At 56.6% G+C, this 15219-nt stretch overlaps 1 protein-coding gene across 1 annotated transcript in view; it reads left to right on the forward strand.

The window, feature by feature from the left end:
• The window catches only part of BICRA (BRD4 interacting chromatin remodeling complex associated protein), a 74947-nt gene extending 63213 nt beyond the window's left edge, over positions 1 to 11734 (forward strand). The window contains exons 8-15 of the mRNA XM_055554215.1: positions 4938 to 5582; positions 5753 to 5933; positions 6241 to 6350; positions 7421 to 7482; positions 8561 to 8709; positions 8820 to 8914; positions 9117 to 9219; positions 9705 to 11734. Of these exons, the coding sequence (XP_055410190.1) occupies positions 4938 to 5582; positions 5753 to 5933; positions 6241 to 6350; positions 7421 to 7482; positions 8561 to 8709; positions 8820 to 8914; positions 9117 to 9219; positions 9705 to 10825 (2466 nt within the window). The 3' untranslated portion in view covers positions 10826 to 11734. The remainder of the gene's footprint in view (positions 1 to 4937; positions 5583 to 5752; positions 5934 to 6240; positions 6351 to 7420; positions 7483 to 8560; positions 8710 to 8819; positions 8915 to 9116; positions 9220 to 9704) is intronic.
• Positions 11735 to 15219: the final 3485 nt, after the last annotated feature.

The following is a 15219-nucleotide window of genomic DNA, read 5'->3' on the forward strand; positions in this document are numbered from 1 at the left end:
TTTTCCAGGCAAGAGTACTGGAGTGTGTTGCCATTGCCTTCTCCATCGTAGGTAATCTAGAGGTGATTTGAAGTACATGGAAGGTTGTGTGTAGGTTATATGCAAATACTGCACCATTGGTATAAAGGACTTGAGCATCCTTGGATTTTGGTATCTGATGGGGTGAGCCCCTGTGGATGTGGAGGGTTGACAGAACACACTGCCCAAGCACGTTATGGACCAATCCAGCTGCTTCTTCATGAGGTTCCTGCTGGTAAAGGCCTCTGTCAGCTTCCTCAACCCCAGATCAGCGACCCGCTCATTGCCTGCCAAGTGGGAAAATGCATGCCCCCCCACTCCTGTGCTTCTTTCAAATTCTGCTTGACTCGAACATCTTCCCATCTCCCCACGGGCAGTTGGAATCTCTCAGTAAACAGTCCACTCATGTGGGAGCTTTAAAAAAAAAAAATGTAATTATAAAAATAATTTCATGCTTCTCTAGAGGATTTAAAAAATACAGAAAAGAACTAAGAAGAAAAACAAATCACCCAAAATACCAGCATGCAGAAGCTGCTGGCAGCATTTTTGGTATGAAGTCTTCTTTAAGCCTTGCTTTTCTTCTTCTCATCCATTTCAAACATTTGTCCCTTTTGACATTAGGTAGTATATTCACATGGTTCAATCATGAAAAAGCTTTTTTTGTTTGTTTTTTAATCTTTTTTTCTTTTTATCTGTGGTGTATGGGATCTTAGTTCCCTGACCAGGGATTGAACCTGCGCCCCTGCAGTGGAAGCCCAGAGTCTTAACCACTGGACAGCCAGGGAAGTTCCAAAAAGGATTTTTAAGGTATGGGGGGAAGTATCCCACCCCATGCCTGCATTCCCAACCCCTCCCCATAGCCTCAGCACTTAACTTTTTTGTATTTTCTTCCAGCTCTGTGCATATACAACCTTGTGCAAATATAGGTTAACATTTCTCTCTACCCAGCAGGTAGCACATCATCCATGTACTTGGGTAGCCCGTGGGGCGTTTCCTTGGTGCTTTTGTTACAGTGGAGAAGTATTCCTTTGTGTAGATGGAGCTGGATGAACTTTCATCCTCGGACATGCTGTCCTGATGCACTTAGACCATGTCTAGGCTTTGGTCCTTCACACGGAGCTGCAGTAAACATCCGTCATCTCGTGTACGTGTATCTCTGGTCACTTCCCAGAAGCCTGTTTGCTGGATTAAAGCACAGGTGCGCTTAGAATTTGCACAGCAGCTGCTGAATTGCATTCCTCTGAGGCTGTAGCAAATGGTGCCGGTTTAGACTCCCACAGGCAATGTGCAAGTGCCTTTATGAGACATATGACTTATCTGTAATGTGTGCCTGAACTTGGCTCCATAGGGCACCTTTGATCTGCATCTCTCTTATTACAAGGGAAGTTGAGCATCTCTTGACCTATTTAAGCCTTTTGTGTTTCTTTTTCTACACTGTGTCTGATCATATCCTTTGCCCCCATTTTTCTCACTGCTTGTTATTCTTAGTGATTTCCAGAGGCTCTTTTTATATGAGAGAGATGAGCTTTGTCTAGGCTATGTTGTTGGTCAGTCACTAACTCATGTCTGACTCTTTGCGACCCCATGGACTGCAGCACGCCAGACTTCCCTGTCCTTCACCGTCTCCTAGAGCTTGCTCAAACACATGTCTGTCGAGTCAGTGATGCCACCCACCATCTCCCCCTCTGTCGTCCCCTTCTCCTGCCTTTAATCTTTCCCAGCGTCAGGGTCTTTTCTAATGAATGGGTTCTTCAGATTAGGTGGCCTAAGTATTGGAGTTTCAGCTTCAGGATCAGTCCTTCCAATGAATATTCAGGGGTGATTTCCTTTAGGATTGACCAGTTTGATCTCCTTGCTGTCCAAGGGACTCTCACTGTTTCCCCCAGTATGTCATTTGCTTCTTGATTTGGTGTGGGGGGAGTGTGTGAGTATTTGTCCCTGTATTTTTATTGAGGATGAGAATTTTTAAAAATATTTTTCAATTTTTGGGTTATTTTAAAGCTTTTCATTTTTAGTTAGTTTCAAACATATAGCAAAGTTGTAAGACTAGAATGTGGGAATAATACTCATGTGAATTCTTTACTCTAACCAGATGTTTTAGTTATCTGTTGCTGTGTAACAGATTATCTTTCTTCCAAAACTGAGCAGCTTGAAACAACAAACATTAACTTACCTCACATGATTTCTAAGGATCAGGAATCTGGAAGCAGATTAACTGGGAGGTTCTGGTTTGTGATCTTTTGGGAGATTATAGTCAAGGTATCAGCCAGGGCTGAGTCATCTGAAGGCTTGACCAGGCTGGACAGTCTGCTTCCAAGATGCTGCACTCGTGGGACTTCCCTGGTGGCCCAGTGGTTAAGGCTCTGTGTTTCTGCTGCAAAGGGTAAGAGTTTGATCCCTGGTCAGGGAACTAAGATTCCGCATACCGCACTGCGTAGCCAGAATAACAACAAAGACGGTGCATTGGCAGGGCTGCTGGTGGGAGAGGGCCTAGGTAGAGAGAAACTGAGGCCTCCCGGAAGGGCAGCTCACAGGATCCACAGTCGGCTTCCCCTCAGCACATAATCGACTAGAAAAAGAGCAAGGGAGCTGCCCAGGAGAGAAGCCAGTCTTTTTTATAACCTAATCTTGGAAGTGACATGTGATCACTTCCGCTGAGTTCCTATGGCTGCTGAGTTCCTATGGCTGCGGAGACCAACCCTGGTACAGTGTGGGAGGAGCCTGAAAACAGGGAGGCGGGGATTGCTGGGGGCCACCCCTGATTGGAGCCTGAAAACGAGGAGGCGGGGATTGCTGGGGGCCACCCCTGATTGGAGCCTGAAAACAGGGAGGCAGGGATCACTGGGGACCACCCCAGATTTAACCACTGTAAATATTTGGCCACGTTAGCTTTAGCCACGGCCCTCGCAACATGTATCCCTTTTTATTTTCCTGAATCATTTGCGAGTCAATTGCAGACATCACGCTTCTGCACCCCCTTCATATTTTGATCTGATTATTTCTGTCTTTGAGAATAAGAGCATCCTCTCACTCAACCACCGCAGTCATCAGATCCAGTGCATCTAGCGTTGCGACAATACTGTTATCAAATTCACTGTCCATAATGCCGTGCAGCCAGCCGTCTAGCAATCGTGTCGTGGATCGCTGTCCTTCTCTCACTCAGCATCTGGTCTGTGTTGCCACTTCACCGTGCCCTCTGAAGCCTGTGCTTAGGAGGGGAGAGTGCCAAGCGGGACAGCTCCCTTGGTCCTCACTGTCAGCTCCTCGCCTGCGGCTCCCACCAGCTTTCTTCTCTGGTTTTCTCTGTTGTAAATAGTCTCACAGTGGCCAGCCCTGTGAGCAAGAGCCTGAATGTTCCTGATCACGAATTCCTGCAGGTGAGATTACCAGGTCCACTCGAGGCTCTTCTGTTTTGTTTGTTTCATTTAATATCTATTTATTTATTTCCAAACTTTAAACTTTTTATTTTGTCTTGGAGTATAGCCAATTAACAATTTACTGATGGTTTCAGGTGAGCAGCCATACATGTACATGCATCTATTCTCCCCTAAAATCCCCTCCCATCTAGACTGCCACATATCATTGAGCAGAGTTCCCTGTGTTCTACAGTAGGTCCTTGGTGATTATCTGTTTTGAATATAGCAGTGTGTACATGACCTTCCAAAACTCCCTAACTATCCCCTTCCCCCTGCCCACCCCCCCACCAGGAAACAGTAGGTTAGGTTTTTACGCCTATGGGTCTCTTTCTGTGTTGTTAAGTTCATTTGTATCATTTGGACTGGTCATTTTGGTTCCCTGGCCTCAGTGTCTGATCTGTGAAGTGGGTCGGATATGATCACAGCTCTCAGGACCATGGAGAGAGCCCACGAGTGGGTACACGTTCCCAGCCGCAAGCGCTGGGTCAGTGGGCGCTGTCGGTTGGGTGGATTCTGTGACCCAGAGCAGAGAGGTGCCAGTTCAGTGTTGGGTGCCCAGCTGTTGCCCGTGGTTCAATAGCAGCTGCTGAGGTTTGAGCTTCCTGGAGAGGTGACCTTTAGGGGGAGAAGGATGCCCTGACTGAGGTGTGTTTTAGGTGAGGTCACTGTGTACGTGTTACAGACTAGTGCTTAGATTGCATATGCAAGCCTGATACACACACACACACACACACGCACACACACACACTCTCACACCCATAGGTTCCCACGACCCCCAGGTAGCCATGCAGCCACGACCCCACAGGTACAGGTCATGGACACTTAGAAGGGGACTCGTAACTCATGTGCTGGCATCCAGGGGGACTCGACCCTGACCTTGACCCTTGGTTTCCATCCTCATCCCCTGCTCCCCCATCCCCAGCGTGCCCTCCTCAACCATCGGCCCCCACCCCCACCCCCAGTTCGCAGCAGCCGCAGTCTCCCTGCTGGTGTCTGTTCTCTTGGGTCAGCTGGACCGTCGGGCCCGGCACCCTCCCCACCCCCCGCCCCCCGCACTTGCTGCTGTGCTCTGCTCCCTGGTCCCCTCTGCCTACCCGCCGCAGGCAGCTCGTGTGGTGCTCCCGCCGCCACTGCTTCCTCCGCTGCTGCCCCCAAAGCCTGCAGAGCTCGCCTTCCTCTCGGGGGGAGGGGGGTCTGGGGGGCAGGGGCGGAGATCAGAAGGCAGAGGTACGGAGTTGGGGGGGCAGATGGTGGGTCGAGAAGGGATAGGTTGAGGGAATGAGGTAGGTGGGCAGGTCGGGGGTGGGGGGCAGGTGCAAGGTGGGGGACGGAGGTGGAGTGGTGAGAAGGATGGCGGGGGCGGGGATCAGGACAAGGGGTGGCCAAGAAGGGGGGCGGGGCTTCCGGGCGGGAGCGCCGGGGTCCCCAGCGTCTTGGGGCCAGGGGAGCCAAGGTTGGTTCTGACCCCCCGCCCCCTCCCCTCTCCCTCCCTCCCCTGCCCAGATCCCCGCGGCGGCTCCGCTGAAGGGCCCCGGCCCCTCCTCTTCCCCATCACTACCTCACCAGGCCCCCCTGGGGGACAGCCCCCACCTGCCGTCCCCTCACCCGGCCCGGCCCCCGTCCCGCCCCCCATCCCGTCCCCACTCCCGCCCGCCTTCCCAGCCGCAGAGCTTGTCCCGTCCCCCCTCAGAGCCTGCCCTGCACCCCTGCCCTCCTCCCCAGGCCCCCCCTACCCTGCCTGGCATCTTTGTCATCCAGAACCAGCTGGGCGGCACCCCCTCTGCAAGCACCCCGGCCCCCACCGCCCCAGGCCCACCCCAGCCCCCACTGCGACCCCCGTCCCAGCCCCTGGAGGGGCCACTGGCCCCCGCCCCCCACCTCCCTCCGGCCTCCACCTCCACTGTCGGGGTCGCCTCCGCCTCCTCCTCCGAGACGTCCTCCCGGCTGCCAGCCCCCACGCCGCCCGACTTCCAGCTGCAGTACCCACCCAGCCAGGGGCCCCACAAGTCCCCCACGCCCCCTCCGACCCTCCACCTGGTCCCCGAGCCCGCAGCGCCCCCCCCACCGCCTCCTCGGACCTTCCAGATGGTGACCACCCCCTTCCCGGCGCTGCCCCAGCCGAAGGCTCTTCTCGAGAGATTTCACCAGGTAATTGGAGGCAGGGGCCAGCCCACCACCCACGCCGCACCCCCGCCCTTCCCTGCCGATCCAGTTCCCTCCCGCTTTCTGGCTTTCTCTTCACCCCCAATCCTGGTTCCTGGCTGCCCCTGCTCCTAGCGTGTGTCCCCCCGCCCCAAACCACCTGTCCCCCTCCTCAGGTGCCGTCTGGGATCATTCTCCAGAGCAAGGCCGTGGGGGCCCCTGCCGCCCCACAGTCCTCCGCCAGCCTGGGACCCCTCGCCAGCCCCACTGCCTCCGTGCTGGTCAGTGGGCAGGCTCCATCCGGGACTCCCACCACCCCCAGCCATGCCCCCACCCCAGCACCCATGGCCACCACAGGTAGGGGAGAGGGAGCCCGCAACGGAGCCAAGGGTTGGGGGGGGCCGAAGCAGGTGGGTGGGAGTGACAGGGAGGACATGTGGCCCAGAACTGTGGGCACCGGAGCCCAAGGGTCGCCCAGATCTCCAGGGACAGGGACGGTGGAGGGGGGCGGGCTGTACTCCCCAGATCCCCTCCAGGGGCACTCACTTTGGGGCCGCCATGGCCCCCGAGGCCCAAGAACCAGAGCAGTATGGGGTGCAGGGTCTCTGGGGGGGCCTTTGTGCCCGTGACCCCTGAGCCCTGTCTGCCCGCACCCCCACCCCAGGCCTGCCTCCTCTGCTTCCTGCCGAGAGCAAAGCCTTTGCCAGCAACCTCCCAACCCTGACCGTGGCCAAGGCCGCCCCTTCCGGGCCAGGGAAGTCCTCCGGGCTGCAGGTAAGGGGCACCCAGAGTGGCGGGCTAGGGCCGAGGCCAGGTCGCTGGGGAACTGGGATGGGGCTGGAAGGGAAGGGGAGGCCGGCCGGCAGGCAGGCAGGGAGGTAGAGATGGGTAGAGACACATCCAGGTCAGGGGTAAGACACCCGCCCAGTCCAGGCGGGGGCATGTGGGAAACCAAGACAGCTGGACAGAGATCCACCCCCAAACACCGAAACGACAGAATGAGGATGGGAGAGATGGCCTGAGAGAGACCCCAGGCGGTCAGTGGGGGCATGAGCAGGTGAGAGATGGAGGCTGCAGGAGGAGGGACTGTGTTGGCTCAGGACAGGCAGCAGGGAGACCCTAAAAGGAAGGACAGGGCAGGGTGGCCAGCGAGACAGAGTCAGAGATGGCAGAGGGACTGCCTTGGCGGTTAAGACTCCGCACTTCCAGTACAGGGGACACGGGTTCAATCCCTGGTTGGGGAACTAAGATCCCACATGCCTTGTGTTGCAGCCAGAGAAAAAAGAGAAGGTGGTGATGAGGGGGAGGGGAGGGTGTGATCAAGAGGAGACCTAGGATGGTGGTATCCAGGCCAGAGGGGCATAGGCAGGGAGGGTGGATGAGACTGAAGCAGAGACAAGATTCGAGAGAGCCTGAAAGGGAAGAATAGGCAGGACAAGGGAAGTCAAGGTAGAGATTTAGGCAGGGGTGGGAGGAAAGAGGCTGTGCCCATCAGGTGCTGGACAATGAGGGGGGATTTGTGGGCCTTTTGATGGGCAGGGAGGGAGGTACCAGGTGGAAGCTGAGAGACCCAAGCCTGAGAAGGGGCTGGAGGAGGCGACCCAGGTGGATGCCTGGGGCATGAGCCTGCCTGTAACCTTCTCCTTGCTGTGTCCCCCCAGCCCTGGATCCAGCCCCAGTCTTCCCCGCAGGTTGAGTGTGCTGCAGCTAGGACCAGGACCCCATCTCGGGTGACATCAGCCTTTCCCATCTTTGTCCCAGGCTGGGGCGTAGAGAGGCTCAGGTGCCAAGGGAACGCTCCTCTGTCACGAAACCCCCCTCACTGGCTTCTCTCTCCCCCACAGTATGAGAGCAAGTTGGGCAGCCTGAAGAAACCCCCCGCGCTTCAGCCCAGCAAAGAAGCCTGGTGAGCTCCGTGTGTGCCTCCTCGCGCGGCGCAGTCCCCCGCTGTGGGTTCGGGAAGTGCCACAGATCCCTCCCCCTCCCCCTCTAGGGAGAGGGGTGGGAATAGTAGTGATATAGTATTATATATTATAGTAGTGATGAGGATTCCCTGTGGCTGTGTTAGCAGCGTTCGTGGGGCAGCTAGGCTGCTGGCTTCAAGCGGGCGGGGGTGGATATTTGGTGTGGCTTGGTCACCGCAGTACCCTGAGCGCCTCGGGCCCAGCTGGCAGGCAGTGTCTCCTGTCTGGGGATTGGGGGGTGCGTGTTCAGGTGGACGCAGGGATGCCTGGGGGCCAGGGTGAATGGATGGATGGACGCTACCCAGGCAGGTGCGTGGCTGGACGGATGGCTGTTTGGGTGGGTGGGCGGGTACGTGTTGGATGCTGCGTTCTGTCCCTCTGCCCTGCCCTCCGTCCACTGAGAGTGTTGGTCAGATCCTCATCGGGTGCCCAGTCCTATGCTGGACTCTGGAAACACTGGACAGACCAGGTCCCGCATCCACCGTGTGTGAGGGCTGCTGGCCTTCAGCACTGGGTACAGACGAGGAAGCATGTCTGGTGGGAGAGACAGCCATACATAGTAGGCGATAGTCTACTGCCCAGTGAGAAAGCAGATCTTACCAACCAACCACGCAAGGGCCCAACCTCCCTGCCGGCCTCCCCAAGCCTGCTGCTGGGTTCCAGGTAGAGCGGGGACATGCTGACCCCAAGTGGCAGGAGATGGTATTGCATGGAAGGTGAGTCGCACGCTCAGGCATCTAACTCCCAGCGCTGCCTCTAGCTGCTTTGGATCAGTGACTTCATCGTCGCAGGCCTCAGTTTCCTCATCTGTAAAATGGGCATAAGGATAGCACTTCCTGCCATTGGTTGTCCCCAGAGATACAGTGAGGCAGGCCAGGCACACGTTCACACATATTTCTGCAGCGTTCCTTCCCTCCTCGTTGTCTGCCTTGTGGCCTGGGGGCTCAGGGTCTGGTTCTGCTGTCTCCGGGCCTCACCACGAGTTGTCTGTGTGTGTGGTCCTTCCCCCGACCCTCCCAGCTTCCTGGAGCATTTGCACAAACATCAGGGCTCCGTCCTGCACCCTGACTGCAAGACGGCCTTCCCCTCCTTCGAGGATGCCCTGCACCGCCTCCTGCCCTATCATGTCTACCAGGGTGCCCTCCCCTCTCCCAACGACTACCACAAAGGTGAGGCCTCCCCTGGGTGTGGAGGCGGGTGGTGAGGACCAAACAGTGCAGGCGCCCTTGACTGTGGGTCCTTCCCCAACATCTGGGTCTCTGGACCTCTTCCTCCGCAGTGGACGAGGAGTTCGAGACGGTCTCCACGCAGCTGCTGAAACGCACCCAGGCCATGCTCAATAAATACCGCCTCCTGCTGCTGGAGGAGTCCCGGGTAGGGTAGCCTGTCACCTTTCTCCCTGGGGGACCCTGCCCTTCCCCCACCCCCACCCCGCCGCCGCAAGGAGGGAGGGAGGGAGGATCACAAGAAGGACAGTTGGGAATCTGTTCCCATCCATCCTTGGCGATCGTGTCCCCTCCTCCACCTCGCTTCTTCACTGGCTCATCTAATCGCCTCTCCCCCTCCCTGCCCCCAGAGGGTGAGCCCCTCCGCGGAGATGGTAATGATCGACCGAATGTTCATTCAAGAGGAAAAGACCACACTGGCCTTGGACAAGCAGCTGGCCAAGGAGAAGCCAGGTAGGTGAGAGCGGAGGGAGCCGGGTCCCCGCCGCCTCCGCAGGGTGCGGCGCTTTCCCTCACTCTGCCACTGGGCGGCGCCCGAGCCCAGCCTGAAAGCCGTGAGAGTGGACCTCCGCTTCCTGCTCATCCCATCATCCTGTGTCCATTTCGCCCCCTCCATCCTGGCCCTGGAAGGAGGGAATGTTCTGCCAACCCCGGGGGCACAGAAAAGCGGGAGAGCAGAGCCAGGACTGGGGTGAAGCCAGCAGAAGTTGGTGGGCTGCAGAAGTTAGGTGGTATCCTCTGTCCGGTGCCGAGGGCTGCTGGCATATTATGGGGACTTGGAACTTGGGGAAAGGGTCTTGCCTAGCAGTGTCCTCGTGAGTGAAGGGCTTAGCGGGCCCGGCAGATGGTCAGTACTCAGTGGACACCGGCTCCTTTCAGCTCTGTAGGGGCCTCCTGCCTTGGCTAACCCCCAGGGTTTTCTTGGCCCCCTTCTACAGATGAGTACGTGTCTTCCTCCCGCACTCTCGGCCTCCCCGTCGCCGCTTCTTCCGAGGGACACCGGCTGCCCGGCCACGGCCCGTCTCCGTCCTCGGCGTCTGGGGCCCCAGCCCAGCCCCCTCTGCACCTGCCCACCAAGCTGGTGATCCGGCACGGCGGCGTGGGCGGCTCCCCCTCCGTGACCTGGGCGCGGGCCTCCTCGTCCTCCCTGTCTTCGTCCTCCTCGTCCTCCGCCGCCTCCTCCCTGGACGCCGACGAGGACGGCCCCATGCCCTCCCGCAACCGGCCGCCCATCAAGACCTACGAGGCCCGGAGCCGCATCGGGCTCAAGCTCAAGATCAAACAGGAAGCCGGGCTCAGCAAGGTCGTCCACAACACGGCTTTGGACCCGGTGCACCAAACGCCGCCGCCGCCCCCCACCTCCCTCAAGGCGGCCGAGCCCCCGCCCCGGCCCCCGCCGCCGCCCCCCGCCCCTGGCCAGATGAACGGTACGGTGGACCACCCGCCACCGCCGCCGCCGGCTGCTGACCGCAAGCCCCCGCAGCCGGCCCCGCACTGCCCCCGTCTACCCCTCCGCAAGACCTACCGTGAGAACGTGGAGGCCCCAGGTGTCGGGGTGACCGAGGGGGCAGCGGCGGCGGCCGTGGGCAGAGCCCGGGGTGGCAGCCCGGCCCCGCTGCCCACCAAAGTGGACGAGGCCACCAGCGGGCTCATCCGCGAGCTGGCGGCGGTGGAGGACGAGCTGTACCAGCGGATGCTGAAGGCCGGCCCGGCTGACCCTGCGGCGGGCACCGGGCAGGGCAGCGGCAGCCGGGAGCCCGGCTGGGAGGCGCCCCCGCTGCCCCCCGCCAAGCGGCGCAAGTCCGAGTCACCCGACGTGGACCAGGCCAGCTTCTCCAGCGACAGCCCGCAGGACGACACGCTCACAGAACACCTGCAGAGCGCCATCGACAGCATCTTGAACCTCCAACAGGCCCCCGGCCGGACGCCCGCACCCCCGTACTCCCACGCCGCCCCGGCGGCCGTCACGCCCACCTCCCCGACACCCCTGCACAGGCCGGAGGCCTACCCGCCCTCCAGTCACAACGGTGGCCTCGGCACCAGGACGTTGAACAGATAACACTGGGCTGGACTTCCCTTCCCTGTCCCCTTGCTCCACAGGGACGCAGCAGGGAGCGGGGAGGGGGACAGCCGGGCGTCTGACCTCAGCCTCCTGGGGGACACGAGCCGGGGACCCCTTGAGTTTTTCTTGCCTAAGTTATTTGAGTCACAAAGGCCTCGTTCCCCCCCCCACCTCCTGTCAGCCGGGTGGTTGGGTGGGGTCGTGGATTTCGGGGAGGGGGGGCTCTAATGTACAAGGTCCCCCCTGCCAAAGGAGGGGGTAATCCTGGTGTGTCGTTTCCTATTTCTTCCCATTTCCAGCCACGCTCCGCCCCTCCGCCCTGGGGACACGTGCGCATTGGCCAGGGAGGAGGGCTCCCTGGCGGTCCCCACCGCTCACACGCATCCAGGTACCCGGTTTGCCCGCGTGGCTTCAATCTGTCCCTGCACCCGTCGCTGGCAGGGTCCGCGTCTCTCCAACGCCCCCCACAGGCCAAGACAGGAAACGCAGGGAAAGGGCAGCGTGAGCCTGCCTCCCGGGACCCCCCACCTGGCAGTGCGTGCCTCCGGGCACCCGTGTCACATCCGTGTGTGTGTGTGTGTGTGTGTGTCCCTCTCCGTGTCCTATGTCCCTCTGTATGTGCTCGAGTGAGAAAGATTTCAAAAGCCTCCAGTCCCTCGACTGAAATCCGAGCACCTCCCAAACAAAACCGGGATCTTCCTTCCACCCCCTTCCCCAGCCAGTCTTCCCCTCTGTTCTTCCTGCCGCCAGCCACCCGCGCCAGATTTTGAAATCTTGGAGACAAAACTAGTACTGTAAGATAAATTTTTTTGTACTGTATTTATTGTGTATAACGATTTTTTTAAAAGGAGAATTCTGTACATTTAGAACTCTTGTAAATTAAAAAGCAATCCTTTTTTTAAAACTGTACTGACGCCCCCTGCCCTCATTGCTTTGGGATTTTCGGGAACTTGTTTGGAGTCTGCGGGTTGGGGCAACAGGTGGGTGGAGAGGGGGATTGTGGGGACTTACTACACATTCATTTGTGAGCCCCTGCTTGGGGCCAGGTCCAATTCTAGGCACAAGGGTGCAGCTGAATATGATGGAAGCGCCTGTTCTGGGAGGCCCGACTTCTTAGTGAAGGGGGCAGACAGTGAAAAACTCAATCAGCCACGTGTTTTTGTATCATTCCTGGTGCGGTTCTGTGGTCTCCCGGAGCATGGAATTCGTCAATGTGTAACCATCCCTCCGGGGAAAAATACAGGGCTAGCTCCCGGCCAGCCTCTGATCCACATTTTTGTCAAACCTTCAACACATCACTTTGATTTTCTGTTTAAAGACCCTTCACTTAATATATGGTGTTGATTCATTAACACTGATCACATAGCCAGCAGCATTAACTCGTGCCAGAATGAAGCTTCTGTAACACGGTGTTTTCTCTGTAAGGCACATCCTACCCTCCTTAGGCTTAAGAACTCAAGAACCCCGGGGGCTATTTAAAACAGCGAGGTCGGCAAAAGCACCAAAATGTGAATACACCCGCAAAAGGATGCATCGTTTCAAGCAGGAGAGCGTCCTCACCTATTCAGCACTCAGTCGGAAACGTGCCTGCTGGGCAACTCAACGTTTTCGCCACTCTGCGCATGTCCGTGGACGTACCATGGATTTTTGGCAACAGACGAAAGTTCCAACAAGTAGATGAATTCACAAGCAGGGTACCTGCTAATAGTGAGGATTGACTAAATGTGTACAGTGTCAGAGATATGGGGGCAATCAAGCAGGATATGTTAGCTTCCCGTGGATACGAAAAAAAGGTACCTCTGGGAACTTCCCTCATGGTCCAGTGGTTAAAACTCCACGCTGCCAATGTAGGGGGTATGGGTTTTATCCCTGATGGCTGAACTAATCCCACATGCCACCCGGTGCAGCCAATAAACCAAATCACTTTATATGAAAAAAAAAACAAACAAACCACCCACTTGCGTGGGTGGCTTAAAAGAAATTTATTCTCTCAGTTCCAGAGGCTAGAAGTTCCAAATCAAAAGTGTGGTCAGGACTACAGTTCCCCTAGAGACAAGGGGAGGGTCCTTCCTTACATTTTCCAATCTCTGGTCATCCCGGGTCTTCTTTGGCTCTTAGCTACATCCCTCCATTCTCTCCTTCTGAGCCATTTCTCCTCTGCATCGGCGTGTCTTCTCTTATGAGGACACCAGCCATATTGGATTTGAGCCTAGCCTACTCCAGGATGTGCTGGTCTTAACTAGATGACATCTGCAAAGACCGCATTTCCAAAGAAGATCACAAATTCACAGGTAATTCACTCCGGATTAGGACGCTGGGATATCTCTTGGGGAGACGCAGCTCAATTGGGCACAGCAGCTGCTCGTTCCTAGAACCCTTTTGTGTGAACTAGAAAACAGCACCCCATTCCTCTGGGAATTTGGAGAGCAGCATATGACCCAGATTCCAGCCCCCTTCAATCAAGCCAGTGCTTTGTGCAGTGAACAATCTGCCCAACCGCACATGAAAGCCCTCAGGATCAAGTGGGAAGGGAAGACTTCTTTGAGGAGGTGACATCTGAACAGAGAACTGCATTAAAGAAGGGAGGGGACCACGGGAAGAGAGTACTCAAGGCAGCGAGAACAGCCAGTGCAAAGGCCCTGAGGCAGGAGCGTGGATAGAATGTAAAACCGCCAAATGGGTCTGTGAGTGGAACCTGGGGAAGAACGGGGTGCAGACAAGAGGTGAGGTCAGTGGGAACAAAGGGGGCCGATCCTGTAGGATCCAATAGCTCCACGCTGAAAACTTCGCTTGTACTCTAAGAATGAGGCAGGAGCCACCGGCGGGTTCTGCGCAGAGGGCTGAGCTGACTTCGTTTTCTCAGGCGCCCTCTGGTGGCCATGTATGCAACCTACAACGGCCACAGTCAGGTGGATGTTACGGCGGCTGGACTAGGGTGATCCACCCCGGTCCTTGGCAGGCTCCTGGGGGTGTTTGGGAGGGGAGAAGCAGATATATGGGATCTCCAGGAGAGAGACCTCCCTCCCCCCCCCAGCTCTAGACCTACTTCCCCCGCTTATGTAATAAAGCACTAAAGGAGAACAGCGGCTCTCAACATCCTTGAATCCCCGCAGGCTCCTGGAAGACCTCACGTGGCCGTGGAAAGAAGTTTGCCAGTCATTTCCACCAGCTAACATTGGAAAGCTAGCTGGATGCAGCCCAAGCAGAGGGACATGATGAGTAACGTTTCCAGAACACTTATCTTGGGCATTGCTCCCAGCACTTCACCATTGCTCCCAGCAGTTCACCTGGGATATCTTATTTGATGCTCACAGAAGCTGCCTTGTGGGAATTAATAACCCCATCTTGCAGATGAGGAAACTGAGGCCCCGAGGACTGTAGTTTACCAGGCTCCTCTGTCCATGGGATTTTTCAGGCAATAGTACTGGAGTGGATTGCCATTTCCTTCTCCAGCGGATCTTCCCAACCCAGGGATCGAACCCGGGTCTCCCGCATTGTAGACAGACGCTTTACCGTCTGAGCCACCAGGGAAGCTCTGTACACAAGGCCTTGACAAATCTGCTGTGCAGAAGCCAGAGACAGCCTCCTCCCCAAGCCCCAGGGTATGAGACCAAAACTGACCTTAGCTTCTACAGTTAGCCTTTGGCATATTCGCTCTTAGATGCTAGATGCAGCGGAGTGGGCATCTGGAGAGTGTTCAGTCGCTCAGTCGTGTCCAACCCTTTGCGACCCCATTGACTGTAACCTGCCAGGCTCCTTTGTCCTTGGGATTTCCCAGGCAAGAACACTGGAGGGGGTTGCCTTTTCCTTCTCCAGGGGATCTTCTTGACCCAGGGATCGAAACCGAGTCCCTTGCATCTCCTGTATTGGCAGGTGGGTTCTTTACCTCTGTGCCACCTGGGAAGCCCCTTTCTACAGCTGAGCCATCCAGAAAAAGCAGCCAGAAATGACTACCTCTGGGCCCAAATCACCTGGACACGGAGCGCGACTGGAACCCAAGACTGACCAGTGTCCCAATTGAACAAGCTCACTGGCTGCTTTCTCCATTTTTTTTTAATTGTGAAAAAATACCCATAACGTAAAATTTATCTTCGTAATCACATCGGCATTAAGACATTTACATTGTGCAACCATCAATCTTCAGACTCATTTCATCAATTTTTTTTTTAATTTGGCTGTGCTGGGTCTTAGTTGCAACATGAAGGATTTTTGTTTGTTTGTTTGTTTAGTTGCAGCATGTGGGTTCATAGTTTCCTGACCAAGGATCGAACCTGTGCCTCCTGCAATGGGATCTCAGAGTCTTAGCCGTTGGACCACCAAGATGGTGGTCAGCGTGGAAGTCAGGAACTCGTTTCATCTTGCAGAATTGAAACTCTGTTCCCATGAAACCA

Source organism: Bubalus kerabau, chromosome 17 (assembly GCF_029407905.1).
Source record: "Bubalus kerabau isolate K-KA32 ecotype Philippines breed swamp buffalo chromosome 17, PCC_UOA_SB_1v2, whole genome shotgun sequence".
In the NCBI taxonomy this organism is placed as follows: Eukaryota; Metazoa; Chordata; class Mammalia; order Artiodactyla; family Bovidae; genus Bubalus; species Bubalus kerabau.